Below are 20,023 nucleotides of genomic sequence, written 5' to 3'. Positions count from 1 at the left end.
AGAAATAAAGGAAAACACTGTATCGGTGAAATGAACAAGTGAGCAAAAATAAGTAAATAAGAATGAAAGAATAGGATGGTGAATAAAATGGAGGAGAGATAAGATCAGGTTGGGGACTACAAGCTTGTGTGAGGGCATGACGTTTAAGCATGTGGGTCATTACACTAAGGCGTACCTTGGACTGATGCAGGCAGGTAAAATTGTGCTGTTGCTGTCGATCGATTGAATATTGCTGGAATTTAGGCCTGCAGAAAATGGTGATGACTTTGGAGGTAATTGATTTTGAACTTGGTCACACAATCAGGAGCCAGTCTTTGTCATCTTAATCATCCCAGTCAGCATGAGAGAGGAATTCCTGGGCATTGTGGCTTATTCGTAAATATTCATTGATCCCACCCAATGAAGTAATCTCCTCTACCACCACCCCTTAAATAGATTTTTAAGATTGAAAACTAGGATCTGTGGAATGTTTTTGGCGACCAAAGTGTACTCTGGAGAACAGAGAAATGTGTGTCTGTCTGTTTAAAACAACAGCATGTGAAACAAGTAAATGGGATTATCCAGTTGACACTGAGAGAATATGGCAGTGAAGAGGCAGGAATAGACTTTCACGTTGTCTAATACAAATAAAGCCGCTCTTTCTTTCTAATAAAAAAAAAAATGATTTGGGCTGCTTACAGCATGGCAGAAGCAATTAACAGTAAGACTTAGGAGCCTTCACTTTAGGATTTGTGGTACCTCAGCAGGCTAGGGTGAGGAAGGTTGGAAAGGTGGAGTCAGATTAGAATCATAGAATCACCGAGTTGGAAGAGACTACAAGGGCCATCGAGTCCAACCCCCTGCCAAGCAGGAAACACCATCAGAGCACTCCTGACATATGGTTGTCAAGCCTCTGCTTAAAGATCTCCAAAGAAGGAGACTCCACCACAATCCTTGGCAGCAAATTCCACTGTCGAACAGCTCTTACTGTCAGGAAGTTCTTCCTAATGTATAGGTGGAATCTTCTTTCTTGTAGTTTGGATCCATTGCTCCTTGTCCGCTTCTCTGGAGCAGCTGAAAACAACCTTTTCCTCCCTCCTCTATGTGACATCCTTTTATATATTTGAACATGGCTATCATATCACCCCTTAACCTCCTCTTCTCCAGGCTAAACATGCCCAGCTCCCTTAGCCATTCCTCATAAGGCATCGTTTCCAGGCCTTTGACCATTTTGGTTGCCCTCCTCTGGACACGTTCCAGTTTGCCAGTGTCCTTCTTGAACTGTGGTGCCCAGAACTGGACACAGTACTCCAGGTGAGGTCTGACCAGAGCAGAATACAGTGGCACTATTACTTCCCTTGATCTAGATGCTATACTCCTATTGATGCAGCCCAGAATTGCATTGGCTTTTTTAGCTGCCGCGTCACACTGTTGGCTCATGTCAAGTTTGTGGTCAACCAAGACTCCTAGATCCTTTTCACATGTACTGCTCTCAAGCCAGGTGTCACCCATCTTGTATTTGTGCCTCTCATTTTTTTTGCCCAAGTGCAATACTTTACATTTCTCCCTGTTAAAATTCATCTTGTTTGTTTTGGCCCAGTTCTCTAATCTGTCAAGGTCGTTTTGAAGTGTGATCCTGCCCTCTGGGATGTTAGCCACCCCTCCCAGTTCATAAAAGTTATTGCATTACATTCTTCATTAAATTTTCTTTCCATTGATATATAATTTTATGGTATAACTCAGTTCTATTTTTCTAAAAAAATGTTTAGGGATACTCTCATATTGACTCAAGAAAATCACCACTGGGGGGGGGGGTAAATACAGTTCAAATTGGGAAAAATAAATACAGTGGTACCTCAGTTTTTGAACAGCTTAGTTCTCAAACTACTTGGAACCTGAGCACTTCAAACCCAGAAATGAGTGTTCCGGTTTTGGAATATTTTTCAGAAGCCGAACATGCTCTGTTCTGAGTATAACTTCCATTTTGAGTGCCACACTTAATTTTCCTAGTGAGTGAAGGCAGGCCGGGCAGCAAGCAAGCAAGCACCTGCCGCCCACCAGCGCTGGGTCCCTCCGCTGCCGCTGCCACAACAGCAACCACCCCCTCCTCCAGCTCTGGCGGCCCGGTGCTGAGTGAGGGAAGTCTGGTTCGGCCCTGCTGCGGCAACTGCGCGCGTGCCCACTGAGAGGGCTCTGAGTGCCCTCTCTGGCATGCGTGTCATAGGTTCGCCACCACTCTCCTAGTGGGTCCTGCCTGGCCCTCCTTTCTTGTGGTCCTCTGTTGCAAGAGGAGGACTTTTCTTTTACAGCAGATATTTGACCAGCTGCTCTGTTAAGGTTTTAGTCTTTGTATTTCAGTCTGTATCTGTCCCCCCCGCCCCCCGTTTCCCTTGTATTTCCCTTCACTGCTTGTTATTTTAACTATGTTTGTGTTGTGAGTGGCTTTGGGCATTTTTTTTTAAAAAAATGGACAGCTGAAGTAAGAATGGTTTTAGTAAGCTCCTTGTAAAACGTGCCAGAAAGGTTCTGCTTCTCTGTTGTTCTAAGACTTGGATTTACCTTTGCTGGAATGTTTGTTGGCAGATGTCTTTAGGAAGCCTTTTCCCGGCAGTTGTGCTGGCTGCGGCTGATGGTAACTGCAGTCCAAAACATCCGGGGGGGGGGGCAGCAGAGTGCCAAACACTGGTACATCCTTCTGAATCTAGCAGGAGGATATTTGTTTTAGGAAAATAAGAAGAACCTTCGGGTTCAAGGCAGTTCCCATCTACAGCATCCTTCTCTCACAGTGGCCAACCAAATGCCCCAATGGGAAGCCCACAAGCAAGATTTGAGTGCAAGAGCTCTCCCTCCTGTGGTTTCCAGCAACTGGTATTCAGAAGCATAGCTGCCTCCAGCTGTGGAGGCAGAGCAGAGCCATCATGGCTAGGAGCCACCCACAGCCCTCTCCTCCATGAATTTGTCTCGTTACCGAATTTCTCATGGCATGCATAATTTCATAAACTTCTGTCATGTCGCTTCTTATTTAACCAGTTTAAATTTGATTATCTTCTTGGGTTTAGCCACAGAATCCATACAATCAGTGGCTCAATAGAGATTCTCTGTGTGTTTAATCACAAATAAAGACTTGAACTTGGGTGAAATAATAATTGTTATTGCAATATCTACTTTTTATATCTGCTTTTAAAAAAACATTCCAAGATGCTATTTGGCACTCTCCCTCAGTTCCTCTGCCAACTCATCTTGCTTTATAACATATCTATAGTTCAGAGTTCCATCATTATTCAGAACAGTTTCTGTAAAGTCTTAAATGAGCCAAGCATTTGCATATACTGGTGGTGCTGAGTGACTGTCTCCCTCAATATCTGAATAAGAAACAAAACAATGGCATATTGTCATTCAACCTATGTCCTTTAGTTACTGATTTTGTTCCTCACAATTTGCTAGAATGTAGAGAAGGGGTGTCCAATTCAAATGGGTTATGGAACCAAATTACACTCACCCACCCCACCCCACCCCACACAGAGAGAGTTTTGTAATAAATCCTTGATCAATTTTGGCAGAAGAGTAGGGTGTTAGGAGGATTGGTGAATTAAAGCACATCTCCTCTACTCACCCCCCCCCCGAATACCAGCTCTTCCTCCAAAGACCAAATGCATACAAACAACATGCTCCAAAATCCTTTCACGTTGCAGAAACAGCTGCTGTTATCACACGCTTGCATACACACATGCACACACTCCTGCCAGCCAAAACAAACTCTGTCACACAAGGCTCGGCTGCCTGTTCCCATAGCTTTAATTTTTGGTTGCAAGTGACAAATACATAAGAACAGAGGGAGAGCCTGTGGGATCAGACCAATAGCCCATCTAGCCCAGCGACCTTTTATCACAGTGGCCAACCAAATGCCCCAATGAGAAGTCCACAATCAGGATCTGAGGATAAGAGCACTCTCTGGTGGCTTCTGTAATTATGTAAGAAGAGCCCCTGCTGAATACCCGGTGGCCCATCTAGTCCTGCATCCTCTTCTCACATGGCCAACAAGATGCCTTGTGGGATCCTCTCTAGCAGGACCCGAGTCACTGGTGAGACTCTGTTCTTTCTGCTGGACTGTTAATAATTTAAGTGCAATGGAGAGAGGCTAATGTAGTTATCATTGGGAGACCAGCCCCCTTGCCCTACAGATAACGTGCCTCTCTAGTGTTGAAGTCAGCTCTTTTATCGTCTGGGGTGCTATGGGCCACTGGGGGGGGGTCCGGAAAGGCTCTTGTGCCTTAAAGTGGACACTCAGGTTGCAAACGTGATCCCTGCGGGATGCACGTTCGCAACCCGCAGTGTTCGCAACCCATGTCTGCGCACGCGCGGGTTGCAATTTGGCACATGTGCAAAGCGCGGTTTAGCTCTTTTGTGCATGCGTGACCACTGAAACCTGGAAGTAACCCATTCCGGTACTTCCAGGTTTCGGCGGTCCGTAACGTGAAGAAACGCAACCTGAAGCGTTTGTATTTGTGTCAGCACTGACATTGGCAGCATTCAACTTACTTAGATTGTAATTTTAACTGATTCTGATCTGCTCAGTTTTATTTCGCTTAGGGTCGGAACTTAAGAAGAAAATGTGCTTCTTTACCTAGAAATAGGTGCTGTTTACTGCACTTCCTTTTGCTTAAAGTAATATCTTTTTAATGCATCATTTTAATCAAGCATGTCAAAACTGGATGCAGTGTTATCAAATGCCGCAGATGAAAGTAGGAATGTTTCCTTAAAAAAAATCCCAACAATTCTTAACTTTATTTTTCAGTTTCTAAAAGGACACGTAACAAACATAAACATGTTATCCCTAACCCCCAATAAACATTCCATGCGTATACATAGGCGCCGACTCCATGGGGCCTGAGGGGGCCCGAGCCCCCTCAAAAATTCGTTTGGGGGGCCTCTGCCCCCCCAATAATTTAAAAAAATTATTAGTTATATTATGCTTTGTAAAATCACAAAATTATGTTGGTATTTTTTATTTTCCTTGTTTGACGATAGTTACCTTTTAAAATACATTCAGTAATGAGTTAAAACAAAGCCACTCCCGATCTAGAGAGGGGGTGGGGTTGCGGGCTCTCGACCCATCAACAATCTCGCTGTCAGCCCCACGAGAAGCGGGGATTCCACCTAGCTCATTAATATTCACCGCCCATGGCGGCAGCCAATCGGCTGCCGCAAAGGGCGGGCCCTCACAGGTTCACTTAAGGTCGGGGCAGCCCGGGGCTCGCCCCTTTCGTTCCTCCAGCAGCAGCGGTTTGGAGGTCTTGGGCCCCCCAATATTTTTTATAAGTCGGTATGGGCCCCCGCCCCCCCAATATTTTTTATAAGTCGGCGCCCCTGTGCGTATACCATGTAAGAAATGCAGCCAAACATTAAATTTTTAAATAGTTTAGAGTGGATCACATCAGTTAAATGTCTCCGTTGTCTAGAGTGATGATAATGCCAAGGTTTCATATTTGATCCCCTATGGGACAGCTTCATATACCTGCATTGCAGGGGGTTGGACTAGATGATCCTCAGGGTCCCTTGCAACTCTACAGTTCTACTCTCTGTCTTAACAGATTTGCCCAGAGGAAGCTGTGGGCAGCTGTGGGTGGGGGGCAGCACTGCACTTTCCAGCACACTGAATATACATGGGCCAGGGGCCATACAGTTTCAAAATCACCGTTGGCCTTTGTGTTCCTGAGCACGCTAAGATGCTTCATTCATTTCTCTATAAGGGCTGTGTTGCATAGCCTATCTCACCATGCCTCCAGAGTTAAGTTAGTAGCTGCTTTCTAATACTGTACTGCCTTATTTAATCAGTTTCCACCATTTCTTGTTTTTCAGAATTTTCTAAAGTGTCAAGGAATTGCCAAGCTAACCCAAATTTCAAGGGACCCAAAAATACGCTGCCACTCTTGACTAAGGAAGAAAAGAGGGACTATCGTCATCTCTCATACCAGAACTCCCACTTCATGCTGCAAGAGCCAAGGCTGGAGTCGCCAATTTAAGTTTGTTTTCTAAGGTACATCAAAGGCGTCCACAATCTTTTCCAAGCAAGAAGATAACTGTGGGCAGCTTTCATGTGGCTGTATAAATCTCTGTTGGAAAATGCTTGTATCTTAGTTTGCCAACCGCAGTAAGATAGGTTTGACCGCAGGCAGAAGGAGCAGTGGTGAGCAAGGAGCTCTTCACTGCCCTCCCTTACCAGGTTTCAGAGTGAGCTTTTAAAATGCATTCTTTTTTATGTATCGCAAAGCTTTATTGCAGTGACACATTTTTAATATCACATTTTTCATAGCAATTGTTAATTGGACAAACATAAATGGGATTCAGCCTTAGGTGCCGACCACAAGTCATTTGAATAATTAATATTTATAAATACTGGTGTGGGTGTAACATATTGTTCTAGATTAGTAAGAAACACTACTTGATATGACAATGATATTTTATGTATTACTTGTGCTAAATCCATAAACCGATTATAAGAAGGTAGCACTATTATCATTACAGTAGTGTGTAATACTAATTTATTTGCTAAATGGACTGCAATTTGTTTTCTAATACTCCCCCTAGCAACAGATCCAGGAGTTGGTTCTTAAAATATTTTCAGGAGCAGAGTCACACATTCAGCCTATTCATTTTTGACAATATTGTTTTGAAATCTTTCCTAAGATATCCCAACAGTGTTTTGGCTTTCTTGTGATGATGGTGGCACGGTCCTGTTTGATAAAATTTCGATGGAGGTCAATCCATGAGATCTCTCAATTATCCCTGTATATATGAAAGATCCAAGGATACTTTGCTGGAGAAGCTGGATAATGTGATAAACCTACACATAGTTTTGGACAGCTAAGTCGCAGTTGAACTCAGTGACAGAGGCATGTCGAGGGTTGTTTGCACCCTTGGCAAGGAGCTGTATCGTTCTCCGCAACCCAAAAACCCCCACTTCTCCCATGTTTGATCTCACCGCTTATTGAACATACAATTAAGCTGTAATTATCACTGGCCGTATTTTTTGCATTTCATTCCCATTCAGCTACCATCTTATAAATTTCTCCTTTGTATGCCTTGGGAGGGGAGGGGAGAGAAGATGAATATTTCAATCCATGCCTTCTGGAAATGTGATATTCAAGAGTAACGACAACAGAATTGAGGTTTTATGCCCTTTTCTAAATTTTTCCAGCATTATGATATCCTTTAAGAGATGTGGTGACCAGAATTATAAACAGTATTTCTAGAGCAGTTGTTCCATAGACTTGTATAAAGTGGTTATGATATTGCCAGTTCCGTTTTCAATCCTTTTCAAAATGATCCCTAAACTTTAATTCCCCCCCTTTTTTTTTTACCGCTGCCACAACTGGATCAACATCTTAATTGATCCATCCACTATGACCATAAGATGCCATTCTTGGTCAGTCACCACCAGCTCAGACCTCAGTAACATATGTAATGTTAGAATCAGCAGGCATCACTTTACACTTGTTAACATTGAACCAGTTTTGTGATTTTAATTCTCATTCACCCCGTTTGGAGAGATCCTTTTGGTCGCCTCATAGCCTCTTATAGTTCAACAACAACAACAACCCTGTACAACTTAGTGTCATCAGCAAACTTTGCTGGACTAGATGATCCCATAGCTGTCAACTTTCCCCTTTTTTTAAGGGAAATCCTATTCGGAATAAGGGAATTTCCCTTTAAAATGGGGATACGTTGACAACTATGGATGATCCTCAGGGTCCCTTCCAACTCTATGATTCTGTGATCTCCAGAAAGGACTAGAAAGATGCTGTGTCTCATGCTGCAAACCTAGGTTCAAAAAGCAGACAACATGCATCCAGTAAATTTAACTCACTATCACAGATGGATAGGACCGGAACGATGAATTAAACCAGAATGGTTTTCTTATCTATTTCAAGATATAAGAATATTTACCCTGCTTTCACTCCCTGCTCCATACCAAACACACCATCAGATACACAAAATAAAACTTCAGAATGGGTAGGTACACAGAAAGGGTAAAGGTAAATGACTCCTGGACAGTTAAGTCCAGTCAAAAGTGACTATTGGATCAGGAAAGGAAACCCAAAGGAAATCTTCCTTTTTTGTCATAATTTTCAGTCTGCTCTCCCCAGCCCTGCATTCCTAGGGGAAAAAAGAGAGATGCAGCAGAACCCAAATAAAGGGGGAAAACCGTTTTCTGCAGGGAAGCCAGCAAAAATATTATTATTAGAAGAAATGAAAGCCAAAGCAAGAGAAGAGAGGCACTGCTTTGCTGCTAGAGCCGTTTTGAGAAGCAAAACCAGAACCAATTAGAAACCCCTTAAATAACCAGCCAGCACAGCAAGAAGTCCACAAGTAAAACTTGCAAGCATCAATGGGTCTCACACTGAGAGACTATCTGAAATTCCCCAGAAGATACCATCAGTTGCTACCTGCAAAGTTAGTGATTTAAGGGGTGAAAATCAGCCAGATCTCACCTCCTGCTCCTGGCCCAAGAGAGAAGTAGTCCATTTTACTGCGTGCAAGCAGTTTGTTTGTTTGCTTGCTTATGCAAATCGTACAACAATTGAAAGTTTTCCTCTTCAGCACATCAAAAGGCTTTCTGGAGAGTGGGCTGAAAGGCTGTCTTCGGCTCTTCTACCCAACCAGAGGAGAGTCCCAAATCTCGCAGCAGGAAATCTCAACTTGGTTGCAAGGGGGTGCTCCTGAGTTGCAGAAAACAGCTAGAAACTGGGGACTTTTTAGTGGCCATGACCTCTGGATCTTTGAAGATTTAATCTTGGATACAAACTCTTAGAAATAATTGCATCCTCTGGAGAGTGTGGATGATTGGTATATTACTTTAAAAAAAATATTTTTACTGTGTTAGGCATTATTCCCTCTCCTGCTTAGTTTTAAGCTGTTAAATTAGACTGGTTTATTTGTATTGTTTTATACAACCATATAACATTTTTTTGGTATTGATTGATTGATGACATTTCTAATTGTTTCTAGCATACGATCCCAGAAATTGCATATAGGCAAGCCTTTGGAACTGCCCCACAAATAGTGAATGAGGGTTAGAAAGAGAGAATTCCCTGTTCTCCCAGAGCCTGTGTACAAATTAAGTCTTGCCCAGCAAGCAAGGGGGAGCTTAGAATCCGTTTTCACTCTGGTTCCTCATGGGTTACCCAGTGCAAAACAAAGTGTTAAGCTCTCCACCTTGTTTACATTTAACAATCATTTCTGTGCTCCTTCTCTACTCCTGCTGCTGCCAGGAAACAAGTCAGAGTCTAGTTCAGTGGTTCCCAAAGGGGCAGTAGCACTACCTGGTAGAGGTGGGATTATGTAAGGGGGTTCTAAGAGGCAAGGGGACAGCAGGAGGCGCTGAGGGTGTAAATGACACTCAGACTTTGAAAAGCTGCTGTCACTGGATCAAGTTCATCAGTTTGGTTCAGGGGTCAGCAACCTTTTTCAGTCGTGGGCCAGTCCACCGTCCCTCAGACCTTGTGGTGGGCCGGACTATATTTTGAAAAAATAAATAAATGAGTGAATTCCTATGCCCCACAAATAACCCAGAGAAGCATTTTAAATAAAAGCACACATTCTACTCATGTAAAAACACCAGGCAGGTCCCACAAATAACCCAGAGAAGCATTTTAAATAAAAGGACACATTCTACTCATGTAAAAACACGCTGATTCCCGGACCATCCATGGGCCGGATTGAGAAGGCGATTGGGCCACATCTGGCCCCCAGGCCTTAGGTTGCCTACCCCTGGTCGGGTTGGATCAATTAAACGGAACAATTTTTGTTGGATTTTGAATAAATGTGCAAGTAACTGATACTGTTCCAAATTTTATTATCTTATTACATTCCTTAGTGGATCATGAAAACCGCTATTCTAAATAACATTCTTTATAAGGTAAGATTGGTGGGGAATGGGCACCAGCTTATTGGAACCAAGGGGCTGATGGGCCAAAACTGTTAGGGAACCAGTGGACTAGCTTGTTGCGATGTCCAAACTTGGACAGCATTCTTCATGTCTGTGCAGGTAGGTCTAAACAAAAATGTTTTTAGCAGGCACTGGAAAGAGTGCATTGAAGGTGCCTTGCCTGATGTCAATAAGCAGGGAGTTCCAGACTATAGGTCCAGCAACACTAAAAGATTGATTTCTTGCAAATGTGGAACAGGCAGCGCCCGTAATAGTGCTAATGCCACATATTGAAGCAGTCAGGGTAAGGCTCATAGACAAACTGGTCCCAAGGTGCTAATGGCAATCTTTTTGTTAAGCCCCACTCGCTGAATAAGGAAAGGTATGGGGTTTTCTGCCTTCTCCCTCCGAACTTCCACCTTTCTCACTCAACATGTAGGCCAACAATCCCCTCTTTTCTTTCCCTCCTTTCCAGGTCACGGGCAGCCTGCGTGCCCCCTTTCGCATTCCACCCCTGAGGCCTCGCAGTTGAGATGAGGAATTCAGACGAGCAAACGGCCACGACAGTTTTACAGCGCCTGCTGCAGGAGCAGCTGCGATATGGGAACCCAAACGACAGCCGCAACCTCCTCGCTTTGCACCACCAAGCTACGGGCAACGCACCCACTTTTGCCAGCAACGGGAGCCCAGGGGCTCCAAGCGAAGGGCTGAGCCCTCAGGACCACCAGGCCGGAGCCCATGTTGCCCGCCAGGAGCCCCAGGGCCAGGAAATACAAATGGACAACAGTGTCATGGAGAAGCAGCTCTCCCCAAGGCTCCAGAACAGCGAAGACCTCCCAACCTATGAGGAAGCGAAAGTCCAGTCCCAGTACTTCAGGGGCCAACAGCACGCCAGCGTTGGGGCGGCATTTTATGTGACGGGGGTCTCCAACCAGAAGATGAGGACTGAGGGGCGCCCGACAGTCCAGCGTGTGAGCCCTGGGAAGGTCCACCAGGACGAAGGACTCAAGGACCTAAAGCAAGGGCACGTCCGCTCCCTGAGCGAGAGGCTGATGCAGCTGTCTCTGGCCACCAGTGGTGTGAAGGCCCACGCACCCGTCACAAGCGCCCCGCTCTCCCCGCTCTCTTCCCAGCAGACCAACGACTTCTACAAGAACTCTGTGACAGCCCCACCCCAGCCAAATATGAAAGGGATGGAGCACAGGGGGCCTCCTCCCGAGTACCCCTACAAAAACATGCCCACCCCTCCGATGAGCTGTAAGCAGATGGACCCCGGGCATTTCTACAGCGACCACCGCCTGGGTCAGCAAGGCCGAGCTGACGGGCCACTGATGAGGTACCAGCATCCTCCTGAATATGGATCTTTCAGGTAAGCAGCCTGCCTTTCATGCACGAAACCAAAGAAAGGGAGCAAATCAGCCCAAGGTCCTCAAAGGGCCCAGAATGAGCTACAGTAAGCCCGCTACATACACAGGGCTTATGTTCCAAGGACAACGCCCAAAGCTAAAATCGCTTATAGTCAAGAGACATTGGGTTCAGTGGCACGCCAGATTGCCAAAGTCATTTTTCCTGGAACCCTGCACCCTGTCAACCCCCTTTTAATTTTTCTTGCAACACACATAACTGCTGATTGCACACAAGTTAAATGCACATAAGTTGTGGGCTTACTGTATTTTGCTGGCGCTTTTGAGAATTTCTTCTCAGCTTTTTCCTTACCTGTCTGCACAAACCATCCTTGGGAACTTGTGGTGTTTTCAGGTGATGTCTCGGTTTTGTACTTCGCTAATGGGAATCAAGAGAAAATAAGGAGCCTGCAGGATGCAGGCCAATGGCCCATCTAGTCCAGCATTCTGTTCTCACAGTGGCCAACCAGATGCTCAAGAGCCCTTTTCCTTACTGTGGTTTCCAGGAACTAGTATTCAGAAGCATTTCTGTCTCTGACACTGGAGGCAAAACATGGCCCTCATGGTGGCCAGTAGCCGTCCTAATGTGAAACTGGCTTTCCTTAAAAACAGCTGGAGGAACAAGAGGACTTCCTGATAGCTGCACCTGTCACTGAAAAGTGCTGTAGGCAGAAAGGGATGTGAGAGGCCTGACCCTTCCAGGATAGAGGTTACTAGAGTGGTAATTCTCCCGCTGGTGGTTTTACATAGCAGTTACTGGGTCATCACTCAGGCTAGCAGCAGTCAGCTCAGTCAAGCTTCCTATTCACTTAGATCTGTGCATCATTCCTTCTTGGTTGCTCCTATTGACTACCAGTGTAGATCTTGTGGCAACCAGAGAAAGATATTTTGCTGGTGTAGCACATTTGTTACTCCGGCTCCCTGCTGGAGTATGTTTTAGTGTTTGTTAGAGACTGATCTATATAAACAAACACTTGCTCATCTTTTTACCAGCCTCTTGAGTGACATGTTTTCTGTTTGGCATTGTTGCAGGGAGGTTACTATGGGAATGTTGTACAGTATTTGTGATTTTTGCTTACTACTGTTTCAGTGGGTTTCTTCTTTGTAAACCATCCTGGAATTTGATAACAAAGAGCAGTTATATTTGTAAGTTAAGCAGATAACTAAAATAATAGACTGTAGAAAGCTGTAATAGTCAGAGCTGTTGCTCTGTCTATCTCAGTATGGTCTATACTGAGTGGCAGCGGTTCTCCTGGGTGTTGCGCATAAGATACCTAGGGATCCCATTGAGAATTGAATTGGCACCTTCTTCATGCAGAGCAGACGCTGTACTCAGTTAGCTATGGCTCCTGCTGTGGACGTCTGTGGCTTTCAAACTTACTTCCCCCAGGGCACAAGTGCCACATCAATTTATTCACTACAGAATGCTTGCGCATTGCAGAGGATTCTGGGAAATGTTCCAGGGTACCCTCTTCCATGCCTTTCCCTTTTGCTCTCCATGAACAGAAACCACACTCTGCAGCAGGATGCTGTCAGCTCTCTGTGGCTGCTCTTGTGGTGTACTGCATGGTTGAGCAAGGGTTTCGTTGAATATAGTCTGAATTAGAACCTGGTGGTTCTACAGCATTCTCATTAGACAGTGTGAGGCAGATTCTCAGGGGCAGCTGCAGCTCACAGTTATTGCTCCAGAGCCTCTAGCAACTCCCCTCTGTTGCCAAATAGCCTCCCTTTGTCCCGCCACTGCAATTTGGCCTGCTGCCTCAGGGTTGGTGGAGGATGCTCTCCCATTGCTAGTGTTCAAGTAAGATCCATTTGCCAGTTCGGTGGGATTCCAGGACCTGGAAGAGAGCTCCATCTGGCCCAACCTTCAAACCTTTAAGAGCCAGTGTGGCGTAGTGGTTAAAGTTTTGGACTAGGACCTGGGAGGCCAGAGTTCAAATCCCCACTTGGCCATGGAGCCCCGGTCACTGCCTCTTATAGCCTAACCTACCTCACAAGATTGTAGTGGGCGTTAAATGAGGAGGGGGGATAAACCATGTGTGCCACCTTTCGCTCCTTGGAGGAAAAAAGAAGGGATCTAAATGTGATATATAAATAAACAAACTATCCTTTCTGTCTTCAAATCTTTATTGTTATGATCAATGTAAGAAGCACACAAAACACATTGTCCAGATATGCTGAGTAGGGTTTAAAATAAAACAATCAGTTCAGTCATTTATTCATTGCATTTCCATCCTACCTTTTCCTCTTAAAAAGCTCAAGGTGTGGTGTGCATGGCTCTGCCCCTCATTTAATGAGATTCACGGCCAAGTGGGTCGATGGGTGAGATTTGAGTCCTGGTCTCTTCGAGGTCCTCATCCCCACGCTGGCTCTTGCCTTCTTGACAGCAAATAGAATCTCTAAGCATTCTACAGGAGAACAAAGCATTAAAACAATGGACAAGGGACAAAGTTGCAAGCATCTGTCTGTCTGTCTGTCTGTTTGTTTGTTTACAAAAATAATAATTCAAAATACAGTTAAAATCGACAATTGAGCTGAAATATAACTAAATTGCATTTCAGCATTCCACATATCTAGATAGGCTTGCCTAAACAAAAATGCTTCTAGCCTTCGCCAAAAGGAGTACAGGGAAGGCGCATGCCTGATGTCAGTTGTTGCCTTGACCGTGTACATCCCCCTTGGTATGTGTTCTTGGAGAGGCACTGAGATATCTCTCTCTGTCTGTCTGTCTCTCTCTTGTATGGACGCATAGGCGTTTTCCTTCCACATTGGTTCCACACTTGCCTCACTTGCTGAGGGAAGAGTCTGGTGTTCTTGAGTCTATAGGATTCTTGCTGTGCTTTTGGCTCAGGCATTGATGATGGAGCGTTTTTTTTCCAAATCTGGTGCCTCCAAAGATTGGAAATGTAAGCCTAGGCTTACCGGCTGCTTTGTTTCACTGAAGAAACGTGTTCTCCCATCCAGGAGTGACTCTGTTACCTTCTACACTTCACGATACGACATGTGAGTTGTCCCAAATATCAACAAAAGTTCTGTGCATTTTTCAGATTGCAGGTAGACCATTGATGGGGTTTTGCTGGATGAATTCTGCACTGGTTCTCTGTTTTAAGCTTTGGTTTGCATGCATGATTTGAAATTAGTTGTATAATACCTCTGAATAGAGATTGAAGAGCAGCAGGAAAGGACCCCCCCCTTTCTGATGGTTGGTTGATGTATTCTAAATTTTGTCTTTGCAGAAAAGTTTGCATTGCAGAGGGGGTTCAACTGGTAATCCTTTGAGGGCCTTCCAACTCTTCAATTCTGTGACTCTATGAAATGAGAAATATGATTGCTGCCCAGCTTGGACCAGAATTTATTTATTTGTCCCAGTCAGCAAATTGTGTCCAATATTCTAGCCAGTGGGAATATTAAAAGAGTTTACCTGAGCACATGCAGAGTGCCTTTTCCTCCCATTGAGCAAGGGAGCCACCAGCTGCTGCTACTGCTGCTGCTGCACTGACAGTCAGCTTTATTGAACACAGCCAAAGGCATTTCCAGTACAAAAATTATATAGTTTCTAAAGCAATGCGTGAATTAAAGGAGATGCATGTTGCAGAAAGTCACAGGACAGCCATTAGTAGCCATGTGTGCCAGCAAGGGTAACGAAACATTGTGTTAAGATTTATAATACATGATAATTCTTGACAGTGCAAGTTTAGCTACTGAATGTGTAATGTGTTTATCAGCTAGACATTCTGAATACAGCTGAAGAATAGGGGATAAATATCTCTCTTTGGGCTCCAAATGGAAAGGGCAGAACAGCAAATTTTATTTCTTATGCAAATTTTATTCCTAAAGACTATATATAATCTTTATTCTCAATAATGAGAATAATATTATTATCCATAGGTGCATAATACTTTTATTTTTATAAATCTTTATTATTTGTAAAAGGAATATTTGTATAAGTTAATACTTTATTATTTCTTTGGACCTGTACTATAGCTTTGTACTTTTGTCCTTCCATGCTGCGGCACTTAATGGCTTAAATTTTTGATTCTTTGTTATGTCTGCACTTCGTTGCAGTTATCAAATCAATAAAAGAAAAGCAGATATGCATGGAGATATGCATAATATTTTAGATCTGATTACAACTGAATATCCATATCCATTCTGCAACTGAGATTCCAAGGTGTCTCCTGTCCAAATATGCTGAGGGCATCTGCCGAAACCTAGGTTTTGTAAAAGCTCCAAGGAGCTGTGAATAGAAATAACGGCGCCTTGAATGATTGATCTTGATTCTAGGTGTACCAGATGGGGGAAAAAAGCATCAACCACAGATGCTTTGTCTTGATCAACATCATGATCCAAAATCCAGTTCCTGAGAACATGGGGACTAAGATATTTCCGCATGGGGAGATTACAAATCCTTTGTCTATCTTTTATTTAGGGCTGCCATTTATCTGGGGGGGAATTTTGGATTCTGAGGTTTTCCGTAAAAGAGAAAAGCTCAACAACTTTTTTATTATTATTTTCATGAATTATTTTATTTTATTTTATTTATTGCCTACCCATCATCCTAAGGTCCTGGGGGGGTTGCAATAGGAGTACTATTTAATAGATCTCTTACATGGAAGAACACAAAAATTATAACAGTGAAATAGCGTTTCAAATGCTCCAACCAGCAAAGCTTAGCGTTCTAGGCTGTTTAGTCTATGACAATATCTGATGTACGCTAAACAGATTCTAGCTGCAGTCAATGAAGGACCAAGCTCAAGGCTCCCCGTGTCTGCTTCATAAACTTATTCTGCAGAATTTCCAGCTCAGATTTGGCTCCTATTCCCCAAGCTTATGCCCCACGTAACATTTGTGCTATGATTTTAGCCACAAAGATCTCAAGAGCAGTATCGATTAATTAGCCACCTTTTGTATGGACCTGGCATACAGTAATTTAATTGCACCCATAAGAGTTTCTCATCATGTGGATCTGTTCAAGGGCATGCCCATCTAATGACCACCTGAACTTAGGTGCCTTCTTCCTATGTCTAATGGCCTTAGTTTTCCTATTGTTTACTGCCAGCTGATCTTCTTTTACAGAGTTGCCCAAATTTGGTTAATGTTCCTTTAAAGCCTGTTCTGTTCAAGGAGAGCAAGACCAGGTCATCAGCCCAAAGCATTTCTGACAAAATACGATTTCCAATTGAAGGGGGAAAGTAGGAAGGGGAAAGCCGTACAGTCATACCTCGGGTTGAATGTGCTTCGGGATGAGCGTGTTCGAGTTGCACTCCGCGGCAACCCGGAAGTAACGGAGTGTGTTACTTGCGGGTTTCACCGCTTGCGCATGTGCAGACGCTCAAAATGATGTCATGCGCAGAAGCACCGAAACGTGACCCGTGCAGATGTGCGGACACGGGTTACGTTTGCTTCTAAATGCGAACGGGGCTCCGGAACGGATCCCGTTCTCATCTAGAGGTACCACTGTACCTGGATTTAAATAGTTAATAGTTACTAGAAATTACGCCAAAATATAGCTTTGTTTCATTCCTTGCTTGATAAGAAATGCTCGTGATAAGGCAAATAATTCTCTTGATGTTGTAACTGAATAACCAGAGTATTATTTTATCAATGTTTATGCTATAATCACTCTCTGTTAAATTAAAGGCTGATGAACATGAACAGTGGCTATAAAAATGAACTTGTTTGGATTGTTGGTGTATTCACAAATTTGCTGATAAGTCTGGTCTACAGTACTCCTGCCCTGCATGAAACCTGCTTGTTTTTCACAGATTATTTCCTATCCCATTCTTGTAACTTATTTAGTTAACTTATATAGTTTAGAGACTACATCTTATATAGTTTAGAGACTACATCTAAAAGACTGGTAGGTCTGTAGCTCCAAGGCTCTGAGTGATCACTTTTCTTAAGGATTGGCATGGCACAACTATACAGGAACGCCATCTTGAAGGAAAGTGACCAGTTGTGTTGCTAAGTTCGCCAGAATTGGAGACCACCAACTAACAGCTAAAGTCATGTCTTCCCCTCTGCTCTGAAAGTCAGCCCTATGAATAATTGCCTAAACCAGATGCCTAACTCTGTGTGAGATCAGGCAGTGAGCCTTCCCGATGCACAGGGTCATCAGAGCTTGAGGCATTCAAACCCACAAAGATGAAAAACATCCTCTCCCCTGGTATGTAGTTGAGCAGCTTTGTAGAAGTCTAGGTCTGCTTGCCAAGAAGGTGGCGTCCAGCCCTGAGGAGGATAAAAACGCTATTTTGCATGGTGTCTTTCAAAAGTGGTGAGCCCTTTGCTCTTAGTTCTTTTTTTGCGTTAAAACATAAATTGGGTTTGTGCTAAGTCAGGGTAGTGCTAAGTCAGTAGTTCTGTTGGCGCAAAGATTTCTCCTTGCACAGTGGAACTTTCCCACTTCTTCTCTCCCCCCTCACCTCCTAAATCTATTCTGGGGTTCCTCTAGTCCTCTGGAGCCAGTGTGGCGTAATGGTTAGGGTGTGAGACTGTGACTTGAGAGAGCAGGGTTCAAATCCCCACTCAGCCATGAAGCTCACTGGGTGACTTTGGGCCAGTCAGCATCTCTTGGCCTAACCTACCTCACAGGGTTGTTGTGAGGATGAAATGAGGAGGAGGAGAACCATCTACACCACCCTGAGCTCCTTGGAAGGTAAAGGGAGTTTATAAATGTAATAAAGAAAGAAATAAAATAAAGATGCAGGGCAGGGAACATGAGACATAGAGAGGGAGATGCCTTGTTGTGCTAACAGTAGTCCTTGAGCTGATTGGACACTTTAGTTCAGTGGTTCCCCAAGTGGGCAATAGCACATACCCACACACCAGGGAGTGCTAACAGGCAGGGAGGCGCTGGAGGTTTCAGTGACTGTCAGACTTCAAAAAACTGGTATCACCAGATCAAGTTCATCAGTTTTGTTAAATTAATTAAACTGAATAGTTTCAATTGCATTTTGAATAAATGTGCGATTAATCATTGCTGTTCTGAATTTTCATTGTCTTGTTACCTTCCTTAGTGGAATGTGCAAACCGCTATTCTGAATCATGCTTTTTATAGGGCAGGGGGCATTGGGGCTGAGTTTACGGAACCAACCTTCAGAAACAGTTCAGGAAGCCTTTGGTTTCTTTCATGCAGGAAAACCAATCTCTGCGTTTTCCTAAATACTCTGCTTTTTGGTTCCTGTTTAGGACCCTTAAATCAGGCCAACCTGTGACTCTCAGTGCTGGCTGGAGCTGATGGAGGTTGGAAGGCAACAACTTCAGGAGGGCCACAGGCTCCCCACCCTTCCTTTGATTATTCAAAGACCTGAACCTCTCATGTATTATTTAATCTTTACCCATCTCATCCCAATACAGTATTTTTCTGCCCTAACCACCGGAAGACAGGGTGATTAATACATCCTGCACTTCACTTGCAAATAGCATCCCTACGGAATAGCATCCCTGTAATCGCCAACTGCCTGCACTTTCTATAAACAATCAAAAGATATCGTTGATTCGAAAGGTTTTCTGTTAGGGTTTTAGTCTTGTTCTAAATGCACTTGCTGTTTTTAACTTGTTTAAATCACTTTGAGATGGTGGTTTAGAAACTGACAGATTGCTCATGATTATGATAATAAAATATACTACTACCACTACTATTAATGTTAATAATGTCCTTTCCTTGAGGCTCATTTTCTATGGGAACTTCAACCAACAGACAGCCTTTGGGTGTTAAAGTGTATTAGAGTTATTTCTTGTCTTGGGGCATTTTTTTCTGCATTGGGGTAGCACAGTCTCCTCCACTCCCCATGGTCAGATTCACCATATTTTTATTAAATCATAGCAATCAATTCTAAATCTGTCTCTATGCTTATAAATCAGCACACCGATTTAATGCAAAATCTGTATCTTCTGGTGATGCATTTCTTCCTTTTGGGCTGTGAATCCCGTTCTGCATATTTGAATTTAAATATTCACATGACTTCATTTCCCTCTTTTTAGGAGAACTTTAGAATGCTTTTTTTGCCAGAAGCAGCTAAAATTTCACCTCTATAATATGTACAAGGATTCCCTCCTCCCTTCTTTTTAACCTGAATAACTCCCATTGTGAAGACAGTTGTAACAGAAGAACAGTAAGAAGACTTAAACACATAGTTCCTAACTTGTAATTTGTGGAGGGAGGCAATAGCAGCAGCAATGGGGGTGTGGAAGTGACTCAGGTGGCAATTAATTAATTCAGGTAATATTATGCAATGGAAGCAGGGCAGCAGCGGACTAAGAACACCTAAAACTTAAAAATAAATTCCTTGCCCTCCAACCAAGAGCTCAGAGCAACTGAGAGCACTTGTAGGCTGCATACTTTTTGCCATTCAGTTCATTTTCATTGTTAATTATTACTGTACTAGAGGTTATTTACAACCAAAATATTTTTTTAAAAAACCACCCCATATTTCCACCCTATAACTACAGTACAGTTGTATTTTATGCTGTGGTTTGGTTCCAGGGGTTCAATATGTGCACAAAAATGTGTACAGTTGTACCTTGGTTTTCAAACAGCTTAGTTCTCAAACATTTTGGCTCCCGAACGCCGCAAACCCAGACGTGACTGTTCCGGTTTGCGAACTATTTTTGGAAGCCGAATGTCCGACCCTGGTTCCGATTGGCTGCAGGAGCTTCCTGTAGCTAATTGGAAGCTGAGCTTTGGTTTTGGAAGTCGAAAGGGCTTCCGGAA

General features: G+C 43.6%; 1 protein-coding gene across 3 annotated transcripts in view; it reads left to right on the top strand.

The window, feature by feature from the left end:
• Positions 1–20,023, top strand: part of AMOT (angiomotin) — a 67,730-nt gene that overhangs the window by 21,664 nt on the left and 26,043 nt on the right. For all 3 annotated transcript variants that reach the window (XM_081846979.1, XM_081846978.1, XM_081846977.1), the window contains 2 exons: positions 5,839–6,016; positions 10,383–11,276. In XM_081846979.1, coding sequence (XP_081703105.1) covers positions 10,441–11,276 — 836 coding nt within the window. In that variant the 5' untranslated portion in view covers positions 5,839–6,016; positions 10,383–10,440. The remainder of the gene's footprint in view (positions 1–5,838; positions 6,017–10,382; positions 11,277–20,023) is intronic.

This window comes from Podarcis erhardii (genome assembly GCF_964252035.2).
Source record: "Podarcis erhardii genome assembly, chromosome: Z".
Taxonomy (NCBI): Eukaryota; Metazoa; Chordata; class Lepidosauria; order Squamata; family Lacertidae; genus Podarcis; species Podarcis erhardii.
This window is presented reverse-complemented; position numbering and strand designations above follow the sequence as displayed.